At 37.7% G+C, this 16,615-nt stretch overlaps 1 protein-coding gene across 1 annotated transcript in view; it reads left to right on the top strand.

Moving 5' to 3' along the window:
* Positions 1-62: 62 nt before the first annotated feature.
* AK7 (adenylate kinase 7) overlaps positions 63-16,615 on the top strand; it is a gene marked incomplete at both ends in the record, with an annotated part of 28,552 nt that continues 11,999 nt past the window's right edge. The window contains 12 exons of the mRNA XM_084208690.1: positions 63-146; positions 705-875; positions 1,993-2,101; positions 2,905-2,999; positions 3,733-3,843; positions 8,533-8,616; positions 9,179-9,267; positions 9,833-9,923; positions 12,366-12,443; positions 13,188-13,337; positions 14,767-14,895; positions 15,195-15,357. Of these exons, the coding sequence (XP_084064816.1) occupies positions 63-146; positions 705-875; positions 1,993-2,101; positions 2,905-2,999; positions 3,733-3,843; positions 8,533-8,616; positions 9,179-9,267; positions 9,833-9,923; positions 12,366-12,443; positions 13,188-13,337; positions 14,767-14,895; positions 15,195-15,357 (1,354 nt within the window). The remainder of the gene's footprint in view (positions 147-704; positions 876-1,992; positions 2,102-2,904; positions 3,000-3,732; positions 3,844-8,532; positions 8,617-9,178; positions 9,268-9,832; positions 9,924-12,365; positions 12,444-13,187; positions 13,338-14,766; positions 14,896-15,194; positions 15,358-16,615) is intronic.

The following is a 16,615-nucleotide window of genomic DNA, read 5'->3' as shown; positions in this document are numbered from 1 at the left end:
GGCCGGGGGAAGTGCGCCCGCCGGCGGTCGCGCGGCAACGGGCCGCGTCCCGGGCTACGGCCATGGAGGAGGAGGAGGAGGCGCCGCGGGGCCGCCGCGTCTTCCTCAACCACCTCGACTCCTACTGCGGCCGCAGCATCGGCAAGGTGACCGCGAGGCGGGCCCGCAGCTGCTCCCGGCCGCGGCTTCGCTCTGCCTCAGGCACCTCCGCCCGCTGGGGAGCCGCGGCTGGTCCCCAGGGAGTTCGGCCGGGCGGACAGGAGGGTCAGCTGAGATAGCTGCTGAGGAGAGGCACCGGAGCAACTAAAGGGATAAGAAGGAGTGAAAATGAGGAGTAAAAATAAAGAGTTAGGAGCAGGAGGTGGGGATAAAGCCGGTCGGGAGAGTTCAGGCAGCAGCTGATGGCTGTGGAGGGCGATAGCCAAGTTCCCTGTGAGGCAGCCCCTGCCCGAGAGGAGCCAGGTGCGGCAGGGGCAGCCAGGGACTCGCCGGCACCTTCGGCTTTGAGGCCTGGGACACAAGTGGGGCCAAAACATTCCAGCTGAGGCTGAGCAGTCCCTAAGGTTTTCCCTTCAATGGGAAGCTGTTTCTGAAGAGCATAACCAACAGCAGGAGCAGGGCTGGTCAGACGGTGCTGGTGCCTTACAAGCTGTGTAGGGCTCAATAGGTATTTGTATAAGAATTATGTGTCTTGTATATTGCAGTATTTATCCACCTCTGTTGTTGGGGCGTCGCTTGAAAGCATAGAAGAAGAAGAGGAGGGAGAAGAAAATGATTCATTTGATCCCACGAGCGCAGGGGAAACCTACGAAATAGTGGGTACTCTTTCTAAACCAGAGAGTGCTGATCTACGTTTTGCAAAGGAAACATATGTAGTAAGTATGAGTCTGATTTCAGATTGCCTTTAGACAACATTGAAAATATCACAGGTCATGTAAAATGGCCTGCACCAATGAAATTTTGTTCCTGCTGGAAGTTGTATATATCTGTTTTACTCCTTCTGCTTCCTGCATGTGCTCTGGCTTCCTCTCTTCTAGGTCTGACACAGCAAATATAAGAGGAAGGAACTCAGAAAATAGATTATTTCCTCATCATAACTTTTTTTAAAAAATCTACCTTGATGATCCACAGGTCTGCTTTCTTATTTTCTAAAAGCTTACACTTCGAGTATCTCTCATCTTCTTTTTGTCTTTTATCACCATTTTGAAGGTAGTGATGCTGGACTCAAAGTTAGTGTCCCTCTTAACTGTTCACTGAAATCACAGCTTTCACTAGCAGCTAATTGTTCCGAATACCTCCATCCTTGTAGAAAGATGTGTATGTCCGGAGTTTAATTAACTAAAGGAGGCTTGCTCTTCTGAACATGATTGCTTATTGCTTGATTTAGTTTTCTGAAACTAGAAATTGCCTCTGTCTCAAACTGCTTGTTATAAGCTTGTTATTATTCTTCTTATTGAAGAATCTCTTCCAACATTTGAAAATTTTGATTCAGATGTCTATGCAGCTGAACTGTTCAATCAGGAAATTATGGCTGGAAGTGTTAAGTTTTAATCCCTGCTTTTGCCCAAAGTGTTTGCTGGATATGCTCAAGTAATACAGATAATCTGCAGTTAATAAAAATGCCAGGATGCTGTCTTGCAAGGAAATTGACTTTTTTAATGTCTTTTCTATTCTGTCAATGGATAGTTGTTTAAAATACCTGGATAAGTAGTAGATATATTCGTTACTCACAAATACACTAAAAATATGGATCCTAAAATACCAGTAAAAGTCTGTGTTTTTGATCTATGTTAATATGTACTCTAAATTAGAAATTTCAGCATTTAATTTCCATTTTATCATCTTTCTTGTATCTGACAGATAAAAGTTTGATAACTACCTTATGAATAATTCCAACGTCCTAGTGTTAGAAAAAAACATTCTATTCAGAAATTTATTGAGAAGAGGATTTTTTTTCTCTCTTATGACAGAATCTAACTGTTTTTCCCTCAGGTCTCTTCTCGAGAAGCACTCTTAACCCACTTGCTTGAGTGTGAAATTGTTTTATATAATATCACAGAGGATGCAAACCAAATTGAGGAAGCAACATGGGCTGCTTCTGGTAGGTATAGCTTTACCTCAACAGAAATTTGGTTTCTATGTAGCCATCAAAACTTGCCATAAATGTGTAAGGAAATTATAGTGGATTCACTTTAATATAAAATTGGGTTCCTTGATGGAAAATGCTGCACAAATTATTTGGATGAATAGCAAGGAACCACGGAATGCACTGCCACATTCAGAAGGGAGAGAAGCTGACATGGAATGGTCCAACTCTTTAAATGGCACATCTGTGTAGGCAGTAATTTCCCTAAATAACTGTCAACCATCATCTCATCTCTTTGCATTGGGAGGTGGGTAGAAAATTTGCTCCTGTGTTATCCAAATAATGTTTCAATATTTTATATAAATATTTTTGGTCTATTTTTCTTTATAGTCCAATAAAAAATATTGCTAGCAGTCTTTTGAAAACTTTCTCCTTATTGTTACACCCAAATTCTGATAGGCAGCTGGAATCCTTTCAAGGTGAGAGTGCAATAGGATTCTTTATATGACAGCTAAACTAAATTATGCTTTCCTCTTTATAATATGAACACTCGGACAACAGAATAATTTTCATAACAAAAAATTCATTTTCTTGATTTATATTAAAATAAACTTTGCATTCAGTAGCTTTTTCTTTCTTTCTCTATTTGTTTTCTTTCGTGATTTTTTTATCTTTAGTTTATATTAACTCAAAGAGCATTTGCTTAAAAAGACATCACATAGAACATTGGTATGAGTGTCTATAGGATCTTTATATAAAAGCAAAAATACAGTTTGAATAATACAGTTTAAAATAAAGTCCTTGCTTTCATTTAACAGCTCTACATAAGGAAATAGAGACTTTTGCAAAACAAAAGTTATTCATCCTCATTTCAACAATAATGACCTGGGCAAATACCAAACCCTTTGACCCAGTAAGTAATATCAAAACATTAATTTTTTTTAAACAGATGTTGCCATTTGATGGAAAATATTCATTACATTAAATTATACAATATATTTTGGGTGTGTACTTACATGATAGCTAGTAGAGTGAGTGGGTTTTTAGGATTCTTTCACCCTTACCCATTACTCACTGCCAAAATTGCTGGATGAAATTCACTGACAGAAAAGCTTAGGCATTGGGCTATAATGATACAGAAAGACATAAGGAGTTGCTTAGTCAAGAGGCAAGACAAATGCTAACCACAATATGCTCTGTCTTTCAGTCATTAAAAAAATCCCATATTCACTGCATATTTAATGAAATACATAATTAAAATGGATACAACTTTATATCAATATATATAAAGTATTTTCAGGAGCCATGTTGGGTGCTTTGTAGTATGCTATTGCAATTCTCAAATTCATTGTTACAGAAATACAGTTTTTCAACCTTGTGTAATGCTATATATAATAAAAACTAATGTTTTTAGAAATATAAAAAGAAGTTAAAAATCTTTTACTGTGAAATTTGAAATTGAACTAATGAAATTTTCAAAATGCTGAACCTCAAACATCAAATTCAGAACCTGGATGAATTTCAAATGAAGACAAAGTTAAAACAGATTTTAAAATACTTTTAAAGAACTTCCTTTAACTATCTAGACCTTTAAAAATTGTTCTAGTTTAGTAAATGTATATCAGTTACATTTTTTTTCTTCATAGGAAAATCCTGATGCTCCTTTTAATGAAGAAGATTTTCGCAAAAGAAGGTCTCATCCTGGCTTTGTGGATCACATAAATGCTGAAAAACACATTGCAAAACTCGGGAAAACGGTAGGTGTAGAACTTTTTTATAAAAATAAGCTGTTTTGTCTTCTTATTTAGAGTTTTATCATAGTAATGGAATTTATAAATCATTAGAATAAGTTTTAAGAATATAATATTGTCCTTGTAAATATGAATGATACAAATTATTAATAGATATAGTAGCATGGAGAATACTATAATGTCCTTTGAAACCCAAGTGTATGCATCATATAAATTCCAATTTCTTTTTTTTTTCTTAGGTAGGGAGTAAATCATGTTCCTCTTAAAAAATACTGTTTCTTTGGTTGTACCAGAGACAATCAAAGCTGGGGTCAATGTTGAAAGATTTGAGAAAGAAAGATTGTAGAGGAATAAGATATTAGTACAGCTCTAAAGAAAAGCAGCATCTTTAAATATCAGCAAGCTATGTTAGTATTATGACTCATTTAAATACTTAGATGTTCTGGCCACACCTATCATGTCCCTGGATAGTTTGTGCTCTTGGAGCAGAGGCCTCGTTGACTTTTGTTCCACCTTATAATTTACTTTAAAATCACAGCCATAGAACTGAAACAGAATAGCTAAAATATGTTATCACTTTACATGTTTCTAAATCCCCTTCATCAGCTCTGCTTGCTTTGGTCTGATTAGACCATTAATCTTACTAGAGACCAGACTATGCCTCTATTTGTATTTAAGAACTATTATTAAATAAATACCAATAGTGGCTCAGCTTACAATTCAGGAAAATGGAAGCTGTTGTCATTAGTGGTGGTGTAGTGAGGAGGTTCAATGACAACAAAATACACTGATGATGAAAGTGTCATTTGGTCATTCTTTTTCTGTGTTAGGAGTCTCCCATAATCCATATAATTCAATGTCCATTTCAGAAATTTATCCAGCTAATAACAGAGTTTATTGTGAAAAAAACTTTTCTCTGGTTTGAGCATATATTTGCTGTCTTATGTCCTGCTGAGAAAATAGCACTAGAAATTATATTCTGTTTTCTGATCTAATAGTACAGAATATAAGTAAAAATTTGGTTTACAGCTTGAAAAAGTAGTGGTAAATTTTTTTTTTTTACTGTGCTAACATGGATTTTAAGACCATGGGTTGAGTTTCACAACTGCAATATTAAAAACATGAAAATTTTAAACAGCATCCATCAAACCTTGTGTTAACTTCTGCCACCACTTAATACCCAGATGAATTATTGTCAATTTTTCTGACTAGTCCAAACCACTGAGTCACTGCATACCAAAAGTACTTATAAAATTAGCTTCTAAGTGTTTGCCAGGCTGAACATCTGTAGATATGTACCAGTACATGATAAAGCAGCTTGAATATTTTCAATACCTACCTGCTGTAACCCTTTCAAAAGAAGCCTCTTTCCTCCAGAACTCCAGTGTCAGCACCAATGGGTATCACTGCCCCTGGATAGTTTCTGTCAGCACTTTGGAGCAGGATGGTTCCAAAGCATCTGTTCTACCCAGGAAATCAACTTTGGCTTCCTGTGATGGCTGAAGACTTCTGGATTAGACTTTACTCATTCCTAAATTCAGTGGTATCTAGGAAATATGCCATCAGTGAAAGAAATTACAGTGTTATTGTTCCCTGCAGAGACCTCAGACACTAGAATTCAACAGCCAGCCAGGTAAAAAAGGTCTGAAAGGCTTTCTGAATGAAAGAATGAAAGGCTTTCTGAACCTTATTGCCTGTTCAGAGTGCAATTTAATGGAAGTTGTTTCTTATAGCAAGATTTCACCTCTCTGCATTAGTGTACCTCTCACCTATTTTTTGATTAAAATTCAGTAACAGTCTGAGAGTTTAAGAGTCTTTGGTTTTTATCGCTAGCAATTTTTTGCCTTTACCTTTGTGGCATTCAGGGCATTCAGGTTGTGTCACTTTTCTCAGAAGTTGCAATCTCTGGGGTCCTGACAAATTCAGAATCCTTAGAGAAATATCTGCCTGCCAATGTCAGAAAAGCTCTTCATCCACCATCTCTGTTCTGAGTGACATCACAGTTCCCGAATCCATTTAGACCCGTTTCTCACTTCGAGCAATTTTTAAGGAGCAAGAAAACCAGCGTAAAGCAACCTCAACCTGGAAGTGAGGATCCCAGCTAGAAAGTGACACCTAGTGGCTGTAATGAACAACACACGGGAACGTGACATTCCTTACGGGGAACTAAACGTGCCGCCAGGAACAGCCAACTTGCCTAAGCATTGCCCTATTTTTAAAATTACCTATAGCCAAGTAACGTCAAGTACTACCTTCCCAATGCGTGGCTTGTGACACTAAGTAACTATTGTTAGAGGAATTGAACCTGTTTTAGAGGTGTGCATTTCAGTGAAATACAGCACTTGGTGCAAAACTATGGTTAGTGTTCAGACAAGGCAGGAGTTAGCACACGGTACATGGAAGAAAATCCTGTGTTACATTCTTTTTAAGGGAAATGAGAAATAGCACCTCCTGTGCATTCAGAAGAGGCAGGTTTTTCCTGCTAGGAGACAGAAATTACTACGTGTCTTCTGGGATGTGCCTGCAGTGTGTCCAAAGCAGCCCTGGGAGCTGGTGCTCTTGGGTGCAAACACTGTCATGGAATTACCCAAGCAATCTCAGTGTGTGTTAAGATCAGAGTAGTAACAGATACCTCTACTCAAATTCAGAGACCATAAACTGAAGTCAATTATACAGATTTTATTTAACAATGAATATGAGATAGAGAGATAGAAATAGAAAACAGAGGAGAAAGATCAAGCAGAAGATAGTCACCACCCAAGGATCCAGTGGCATCATGTTCATACTGGGCTTCTCAGTGATGGGGGTCCCAAAATAGTTCAAAACTTTTCATATTCATACATTTTAGCAAACAAAGGAATTAATGTTCGTTGGCTACAGAGTTCTCTTAATCTACTGGTTAAATTATTCCCTCATTTCTAATGCTAATTAGTCCCATGCTCAGTCTTTCTCTTTTGAGTTGATGGGTTTCTTGGGTGGGAAGGCCATAAGTTGGTGGTCACGACCTCTCCCTCCCAGAATCATGTTTTACCCAGTTGGAGCTGATTTCAGCACACTTGCTGAGCTGGCTTTCCTTATGGCCTGTAAATTCTGCATTTTGTGCTCATTATCAGTAAAAATGTTCTTCTCCCCAAGCTTTGTTAATGTAAGCTTTATAATGTTTTGTAATGCATTGTCTGCATTACAAAAGGTGGATAACACCACCTTTATTGTCTCTCAAGTTGCTGCTGTGGTGGTTTATCTTACAGTCCAATTTCCAGGTATATTCACAGGCATATTCAGGGGGGCTTCAGTGATGGTTGGTGGTTGCCATCTGCCCCATAACTAGGGGTGGTCTTTGTTTGACCACTGATACCACATATGAGCAGTTGCTTCATGACACTGTTGGCCACAGTGGGAATTTTTGTCCAGATGCATTAACCAGGATGTACTAAGCAGATCACCCTCTGCCAGCCTGGAGTTAGTGATATTCTGCTGTAACTCCCTTCTGTGCTTATCCCATGGCAAAGTCCTCTTGTGGCCCTAACAGTGTTTGAAAAAGGCAGCTGTCCTCACAGTGTGAAAGCTCTTCTGCTATCTGTAATGTCTTCTAATTTATTGTTTCTTGTGATTATTAACAAGCTGTTGAATTCAGTTCAGTTGAAGTAGTTTTTATAACAAAGTTTCACTTTCTAAGTATATAGATAAAGCCACATAGATACAACACACTGACTTTGCAACTTGTCATCAAGTTATGTGGTGCTTTGTTTATATAATCCAAGATTGGCTTAGACCTGCCTTATTTTTCTGTTTCTAAAATATTATAAAGATGCTAACAAAAGGTCCATTTCTCCCCCCCCCAAAAAAAAAAATAATAGATCCCAACTCTGCATATGTATTCCCATTGTGCTAAAGGCAGGTTCTTTTACATTTTATGATGAAGATGTATAATGCCTAGGATATTTACCATGAGAATTATTCAATAACTTTGTTTCATCTTAAAAAATTTAAAAGTGACTAATTAAAAAAACTTATTTGAAAGCTTTTTTCCTTTACGATGATTTAAATTTTTTTTTTTTTCCTGTATAACCATCCTCACCATTGATACAAACAGTAACATGTACGTCCAAGCAGACAGGCAATTTTATGACTTTACACAGATCAGCCAAAAATATGTGGGTTATTATGATGTGTGGTTAGCAAACCATTGAAATAGTTCAAAGATTTTTTTTTTTAATAGTGCATCAAAATGAAAGTAAAGAAGTTGTAAAATCATTAATCCAGCATTTTCTGCTCCTTTAGACAGCCAAATGCAAATAGAATGCATTGAAAAAATAGCTTCAATGAATTTCAGAGTTATTCTTTCTTGAAAATAGGAAGTAGAAGCATGAGTTATCCTGTTCACTCAGTTGATTTACATAACTTCCAAATTTTACCTCTTAATTTTATTTTAACCTTATAATTTTTCTTCAAATGTAGACAGACCTTTTTTTTTTTTTTTTGAAGACAGCTGTAGACAGCTTTTCTTGAAGGAAGTAATAATAACATGACTCAGGAAACTACAGGATATGCAACAATTGAGTTACAACTTGGAAGTGATACAGTTTGCACACTTTGTGTATTTAGTGTACATGTATTCAAGAGTCAGTGTAAACCTGTATCCCAATTGCAGTACCAGATTTTAATAAAAACTTTCTTGCTGATTTCACTTTACAGAACAAAAAGAAGTTTTCAACTTATGTGGTTGCCTCAGGACATCTATATGGAGCTGAAGAAGGACTCTTTCACTACTTTTTTAAGGTAGACATCCAACTACATTTGAAGGATCATTTAATTTCTAGGGGCAAACTGCACTGGAATTAAATCCATTTTTAGCAGCCTTGACATCATAAGCTCAATGCTTTCATGAGCAGAACGGTTTATTTGATCCTTTTGAAATATTTTAGCTACAGTGGAAGTGTTTTTCTCCTTTTTGGCTCTATTTTTTCTTGGATATTTCTCTAGTTTTTGAACAGTTTCTCCATATGTACTTTCCAGTGAGAACATGTCTGTCATGTAAATGGAATCCAGGGAAATGTCTGTCTTTTTTTCTTTTTTTTTTCTTTTTTTTTCTTTTTTTTTCTTTTTTTTTTTCCTTAGGGTGATAAAAAGTAATATTTGCTAAGACTAAAGAATAGTCTTTATAAAAGCCCCTCTTGCTTTTAGTAGTCTGGCAATCAGTACTTCTCACAAATGGTCTTCTTTACTGCAGTTCTATTAATTATTCAATAAACTGAACTTTTAAATCTTGAATATACAGATTTGCCTAGTAAATCAGTATATTTACTCACTTTTTTTCTCACTTTATTCTCTGTATTTTCAGATGTGTTGGCTTGGTGAGACTCCTGCAATACCTGTTTTTGGAGATGGCAAGAATATTATTCCCACCATTCATATTCGTGATTTAGCAATGTAAGTGGAAAAAGAAAAAAACAAACTCTGAGCAATAATTGATACCTAGCTAGATAACAAATCCAATAGAGAGTACTGAGGCTTTTAAATTGGATGGTTTGGTTTAAAGGTCACTTTTGGGCCCTTTTAACTGAGTCAAACAGAGCCTTCAGTTTCTTTAGAAGCAGATGTGCTTTCTGGAATCCTTATCTGACTGTTGCATTGGTGCTTTGCTTTTCATAAATGACAAGTCATGCTCAGTCTAAAGTGTGGTACCAGTTAACTGGCACAGAACTGGACATGGATTGTGGACTCTACAGCAGACTAAGACAGATATAGCTTTCACAGATATAGCTTTCACAGATATAGCTTTCACAGATATAGCTTTTTATTATTTTAACTTCCTTCCAAATAAAATGTGTAGCTGTGCTTCTTTATCAAGTGAAATATGTATGAAAATGTCATGCTCTGAAATGTTCTGCAAGAATTTGCAGACTCTTAGTACTGTTTCATGAACTGCATTTAACAAGGAAAGCCCTGGATGCTTCTCCAAGTGCCAGCCCAGGCTGTACTTGCTATGTTTCAGAGTGTTACAAAATGTAGCAGAACACAGGCCAGACTTTCAGTATCTGCTTGCAGTAGATTCATCGATGCACACGCTTCAACAATTAGTAAAGGTAAGAGAGTTGATAAAAGCATGATATTTGAATTTCTTTTTTTGTTGTTGTTCTTTTTTTAGTATATTTGTATGTAAGGTTATAAAACTAAGTGTTTTACTGAAGTAGACATTCCTAGGTCTTCCTGAATTATCCTGAGTAGTAAATTACATGGAAGATTACTTTGAAATCCTCTAAGACTTCTGTCCTTTAAACAAAGTAGTTTACTTGATCTTGCAATACTAATTTTTGCAGTATTTATCATTAATTTTAATAAAAAATTTACCTAAGAAAGTTATGGGGAATTGTTGTGGGATTCAAAGAACTGTGATTAGATACTGAGTCTTTACCATGTGTTTCCCTTCATGTTGTGGAAGATATCTTGTTTTTCCAAGACTTTTGAAATTAAGTCTAGAAGTAGTCTGAATGACACTGCTAAACAGTACACTGTGATAGTGAGAGTCAACTCATAGGACACTTGCTCATGTAGATTGAGCAAATGTTACATAAGGCCCTTTTTTGTTGTCGTTTTATCAAAGACAGTTTAATGAAACAGGGAGTCAAAGAGAGTTTAATGAAACAGGGAGCTCACTAGAAGATGAAACCTGTGCTTTTGTGCTTTGGTTCAAGTAGACATCCCAAGGAGAGTGGTTGGTGTCCTTTAATAAATATGAGGTTGTTTAGAAATGCGAAATAGAGGACGGGGGTAAAGTGGACAGTTCTTGGAGACAGGAAGTTGCCAGTGAAGAGGGTGCTACAGAGACTTGTCTTGGCAAGGAGCTGTATTAGCCCAGGGAAGGACTGAAAAGGTGCATGGCAAAGAAACACCTTGAGAGTTCTAGTTGAAAATAGCTGAAGATTAGAAGAGAGTTTGGAACAAGTATCACATGCCTTTTCCATGTTTACTTTCAACTGGGTGTCCACTAAGTGACATCATTGAAGCCAGAATGCTGGATTATTTGATCTGATGTTGTTACAGTCCAGTTTAAATCCAGAAGAAGAGCAAAGAAAACTAAGTCTCTGTGTATAAAATGGGAAGAACTCTGAAGGTCCAAAATATACCCCAAAAACGTGATTAAAAGCAAATGAGGTTAGGTATTGGTGCCGAAAAATTGATATATTTTATTTAAAAGGAAGGAAGGAAAGGAAGGAAAGGAAGGGCTAGGTGGAAGCATATCACCCAACCGAGGGTCCCAACGATGTCTCATTGCTTCCCTCTATCTGGACTTCTTCTGCTGGTGAGGACCACCACGTGGAAGAGTACAGAATCCAGGGGGTTAATGCAGGTTTTGGGCAGGTGGGAATGCCACGTGTCTCCCTTGCAGGGGCCAGTTTGACACTGTCCCTTGCAACAATGTGGATCTGTTGCATCATGCTGCAGTGCTCTGATGCGGGATCTGGGGACCCCTTTGGGGGGCCTTTGATGGGCCATGACACCCCTTCTGCTGTGGATAAGCGTTTCTCCGGGCAAAGGGCCCCTCAGCTGAGCTGGTCTGCACAGCAGAGGATGGGCGGTCACTGCCTCTCACCAGAGGCTTTTTCGCTACACACCCAAAAAAGTCTCCTCCCCCCCACACCTTTAGGTGTGAGGGTCTGTGAGCAGCCTGGCAGCTGATAGCCCTGGGGCTGGGTCACCGCTCAGGTGTTCGGCTTGCGCTCTGTGAATACATTCTTTTTCCCCAGCCCTAAATTGTTACTTTATCTTATCTTCATTAGCGAGCAGTCTGGGACCTCAGTCGGAGCCCCATTCAGGGTGTGGTGGTCCTCTCCGAAGCCTTTGTAATACAGTTTTTGCTATAATAGGCAAAAGTCCTTCATGAAAATGTTTAAGTCATAAACTATAGTATTTCAGTCTCCGACAGTGGTCTATATAAATGCTCATGATTTTATGGATTTAAATCTATTCTAAAGGGCTGTAGGAGTAACTAACAATTTCTGTCTAATTATGAAATGCAAATTATATGTGGAGAGTTATCAGTAGCATTGATCTGAAAACCATTCCCAATTGTTAATGGAATTAAATACCTCAGGAACCTGAAGTAAAAGTGCTGGGAAAATAAATATCTCCAAATACATCTGAAGCACTAGGAATTTATTCATATATTTAAGTGCTTTATAAAAATTTCTGTGGTTTTGGGTTGTTTTATTCATTTTTTTTTAATTGCAGGTACTAAGGAAGAAGTGTTACTTAGCAATCAAAAGCTATTCAATACTAACATTAAAGTTAATATATTGTTCTTAAATCTATTTAAATCACTATCCTGATTTTCAAGGCACAAAGGTATTGTTCTTAGATCTATTTCAAATCAGTATCCTGATTTTCCAGGCACAGTGTAACGTAAAATTTAAAGCACATATTTTATTCACAGAAATCCTGTTCAATTTTTTCCTAAGAATCTGATTTGTTAAGTGATTTTGGAGTGGCTTTTTGTTTATTTGTTTGTTTGTTTGTTTTTCTGATAGTGTATCAGTAAAAATATTGGACCAGGAAAAATTGAGAAGGTTCCTAAAGAAGATGCATTCCTGAGCAAAGAGCTAACAGTCAGTACTTTTCTTTCTTTTATTTCTTCAGGAACGTATTTAAACTTAAAAGTATAACATAATGAAATATATAATTTATTTTTTCTTTATTTCACCAGAAAAAAATAGCCCCAAAATATGCCTAAAAATATTTAAAATTAGTTTAAATTTGGAAAATAAATAAAGTAAAATCTAGCCATCATAAAACACAGAATTTCAAAGAGTTACAGCCTCATTTAAAAGAATAAAATACTGAAGCTCTGATGTCACTCTTCGCCTTAGCATATGGGAGCACTCTAACAAAACTCTAACAAAATTATTAAAAAAAAAAAAAAGTTAATAATGAAGTGCTGCTAAGGCTGATGAACACAGAATACATAAATTATGTTGTATTAATCTATTTATCTGGAATTAATTGTTCATAGAAGAAATAAACAAAATACAACCCAGATAGTTTTAAGATGTTACTTGATAAATTTATTAAAAAGGGGATTCCTTCCAATTACATGAAAATTTTTCATTGTACAGAATAAATGTTTAGTGTTGCATGTTCTAATAGATCATGAGAACACTCAAATACAAATATACATTGAAAGTTAATATTTTTTAAAAGCTTAAAATATCTTTTTTTTTTTGGTATGCAGACCTTCTTTCCCAATGCTTTAATTCTTTCTATTCTCCCCGTCCATTCTAGTCTCTTGCTCCAGCTGTTCTTTTAACATGCATAGCTTAAGTCTGTAAATAAATGTAGCTTTGTTCCCTCAGCAAATGCAAGTGGATATGTTGTTTGTGAACCTGCGAATGGAGTCTATTTATCTGAAAGAGAATTTCAACATTAACTGGTTTGCTGAGACAGGACTGATAGAGAACATTGCTCAAGTCATCATGGAATACAAGCAAGCTCGAGGATTACTGGTAATGCTTTGGTATAATATTTTAAACTGCTCTTCTCTCTTTGTCCCCAATAGAAATGGTTATATAAACACAAGTCTTTAATTAATTAAGTAAAAATACATAGAAGATGGATATAGATGCAAAATAAGTGAACATAAAAACTGAAGATGTTAAATAAGAGGCAAAAAAAAAAAAAGAAGACTGAGTTTTATTTCCTTTATGCCTAAAACTGAAATTCTGTAAATGCAAATTAACTTAGTAATGGAAAGCTGCTATTCTGAAGCTAGTTTCTTTATGTAGTTTCTTTATGCAGTATATGGCACTCTTGGTACATTTTGCCTCAGGAATACAGTAAGTGTATCTTTTATTTAAACTTTTTTTATAATAGTCAATAGTTAGGTGAGTATTTTATGCCCTTTATATATTCAGTGAGTGTGGATATTCCAGTGCAATATAGCCTTCCTTTTACCCTGCTGTGTAGTGTAATTTACTGGGCAACTTCACTATTTCCTATGTTAGCTTGATATTTAGAACTTCTGTATTCAGATTGTATAGGTTACTGAAAGGTGCAGAAAAATGCCTGTTTACATCCAAGTATCAATAAAGCTGTTTAGCATGTCTATATCTGGTTCAAACTTTGAACAAGACTTCAGGGCATGTAAAACAAGGTAAAGATACTATTGTTAAAAGTTATTTATTGAAAGTCCCTTCATAGCTCTGAAAGGATTATCAGATCTGCATTTGGGTTAAACTATTGCACCTAAGAACTTATTCATCTAAATATAAAAACCAGTACATACCAGGTAGCAAGGAGAAGGCAGGCTAGCTAGACTGTCTCTGTCGCTGCTCTATTGCAGAGTTTGTACTGTCAGATTTACTAAATTAAGATAGGCACTTAATTATGTATGATTATGAGTTTATTGCACAACATGTTTAATAAGTGTATACTGGGATCCTACTTACTCATCCTCAGGCTAGGTAGGCTGAAATGAGACATCACTTAAGATTGTGATGAATCTAGAATTTTTGAGGTCAAAATAATGATTTTGATCACAGCAACTTTATCTCAATTGGAAAGTAGAACTATTGCATGCTTATAGTAGAATATCTGCTACCACATTCCAAAATTCAGTGCATCCTATCTGTGGGACTGTGTTTCATCTCTTTGGATTATTCAAACATTAACTAGCCACAACAAATTGGTCTGTAATTCTACTAAACAGAAGCATGCTTTTTCTCCAACAGTAAATTTCATCATTTAAGTAACTATGTTACTTGAGACCTGTGGGTGATAGAGAATATATTCAACAAGAAAAAAAATAAAACAAAAATATATTTTTAGTTTTAAGTACAATTGCTATTTCTTATTAGTCATATTAAAAATATTGTTGCTTTTAATAAAAGCATCTGTGCTGTTTGAATAATGTCATATCTTAATCCTTTTTTCCAGCCTCTCAAAGTTTGTATTCATGGTCCTCCCGCATCTGGCAAATCTACCATTGCTAAGGAGCTCTGCAAACACTACAAGCTGCATTATGTTAGAACAAACGATGCGATTTCTGAAAAAATTGCAGATCTGGTGTGTTTCTGTTTTCTAGTATTCCTGTTATTTTAATTTCTCAGATTTTAACATGTGTGACAGCATTTAAAAATTACTTATAATCCCATTATTTGAGAATGGAAATATCTTTCAACATACTGATCATCTCTGGCAGTTGTACTGAAATCTTTCTAGAGACTGGAAGTTGCTCAGTAACTCACTGTTCATGAACACACATGAAAGGAATTATTTATTTTTTTCTTTTATTACATCTGTGTATAAAGTAAATTTAGTTATGGAATTTCTGAGCCAACTTGTATTTCTGTTCTTGCCATCAGGAGAAAATTGTGGCTAAAGAACCTGTCAAGGTGGAAAGAGAAGTAGAAGGAGAAGAAGAAGGAGAAGGAGAAGGTCATGTAGAGGAGGAGGAGGAGGGTGAAGATGTAGAAGCAGCAAAGGAATTATTAGATGCAATAAAAGAAAACATGCAGCGGAATAAAGGTAGGAAAAACAACATATGATGGTGGGATTCAGGTAGCTAGTGCAACTCTATGCAAATGGAAATCAGGAAATAAATTTGTGTTCTAGCCTTTTAGTTCCTATTAAATCAAGGATCAACTGGACAAGGGAGAGGAAATACAATGAAGGCTTAATGAGTTGAGATAAAGACAGGGAGAGATCACAGAGTACTGTCATGGGCAGAACAGACCTGACTAGGGGAAATTACTTAAATTTATTGCCAATCAAAATCAGAGAACCCACCCCTCTCTTCTCTCCTGAATTTAACTGTATTCATGATTCTCTGCTTCCTCCCACCAGCAGCACAGGGAGACAGAGAGCAGGGGCTATGTCCAGTTCATCACATGTTGTTTCTGCTGCTGCTTCCCCCTCAGGGAGAGGAGTCTTCTCCCTGCTCCTGTGTGGGGTCCCTCACACAGGAAACAGTCCTCCACAAACTTCTCCAGTGTGAGTCCTTCCTTTTTATGAACTGATCCATTGTGTGTCCCTTCCCCAGGCTGCAGTCCTTCAGGCACGGGCTGCAGTCCTTCGGGCACAGACAGGCTGCAGTCCTTCAGGCACACACAGGCTGCAGTCCTTCAGGCACAGGCTGCAGTCCTTCAGGCACAGAGGGGCTGCAGTCCTTCAGGCACAGACAGGCTGCAGTCCTTCAGGCACACACAGGCTGCAGTCCTTCAGGCACACACAGGCTGCAGTCCTTCAGGCACAGACAGGCTGCAGTCCTTCAGGCACAGACAGGCTGCAGTCCTTCAGGCACAGACAGGCTGCAGTCCTTCAGGCCCAGGCTGCAGTCCTTCAGGCCCAGGCAGGCTGCAGTCCTTCAGGCACAGGCTGCAGTCCTTCAGGCCCAGACAGGCTGCAGTCCTTCGGGCACAGACAGGCTGCAGTCCTTCAGGCACAGACAGGCTGCAGTCCTTCAGGCACAGGCTGCAGTCCTTCAGGCACAGAGGGGCTGCAGTCCTTCAGGCCCAGACAGGCTGCAGTCCTTCGGGCACAGACAGGCTGCAGTCCTTCAGGCACACACAGGCTGCAGTCCTTCAGGCACAGGCTGCAGTCCTTCAGGCACAGAGGGGCTGCAGTCCTTCAGGCACAGACAGGCTGCAGTCCTTCAGGCACAGACAGGCTGCAGTCCTTCAGGCACACACAGGCTGCAGTCCTTCAGGCACACACAGGCTGCAGTCCTTCAGGCACACACAGGCTGCAGTCCTTCAGGCACACACAGGCTGCAGTCCTTCAGGCT

The sequence above is a fragment of the Fringilla coelebs genome (genome assembly GCF_963513975.1).
Source record: "Fringilla coelebs genome assembly, chromosome: 6".
NCBI classification, from domain to species: Eukaryota; Metazoa; Chordata; class Aves; order Passeriformes; family Fringillidae; genus Fringilla; species Fringilla coelebs.
This window is presented reverse-complemented; position numbering and strand designations above follow the sequence as displayed.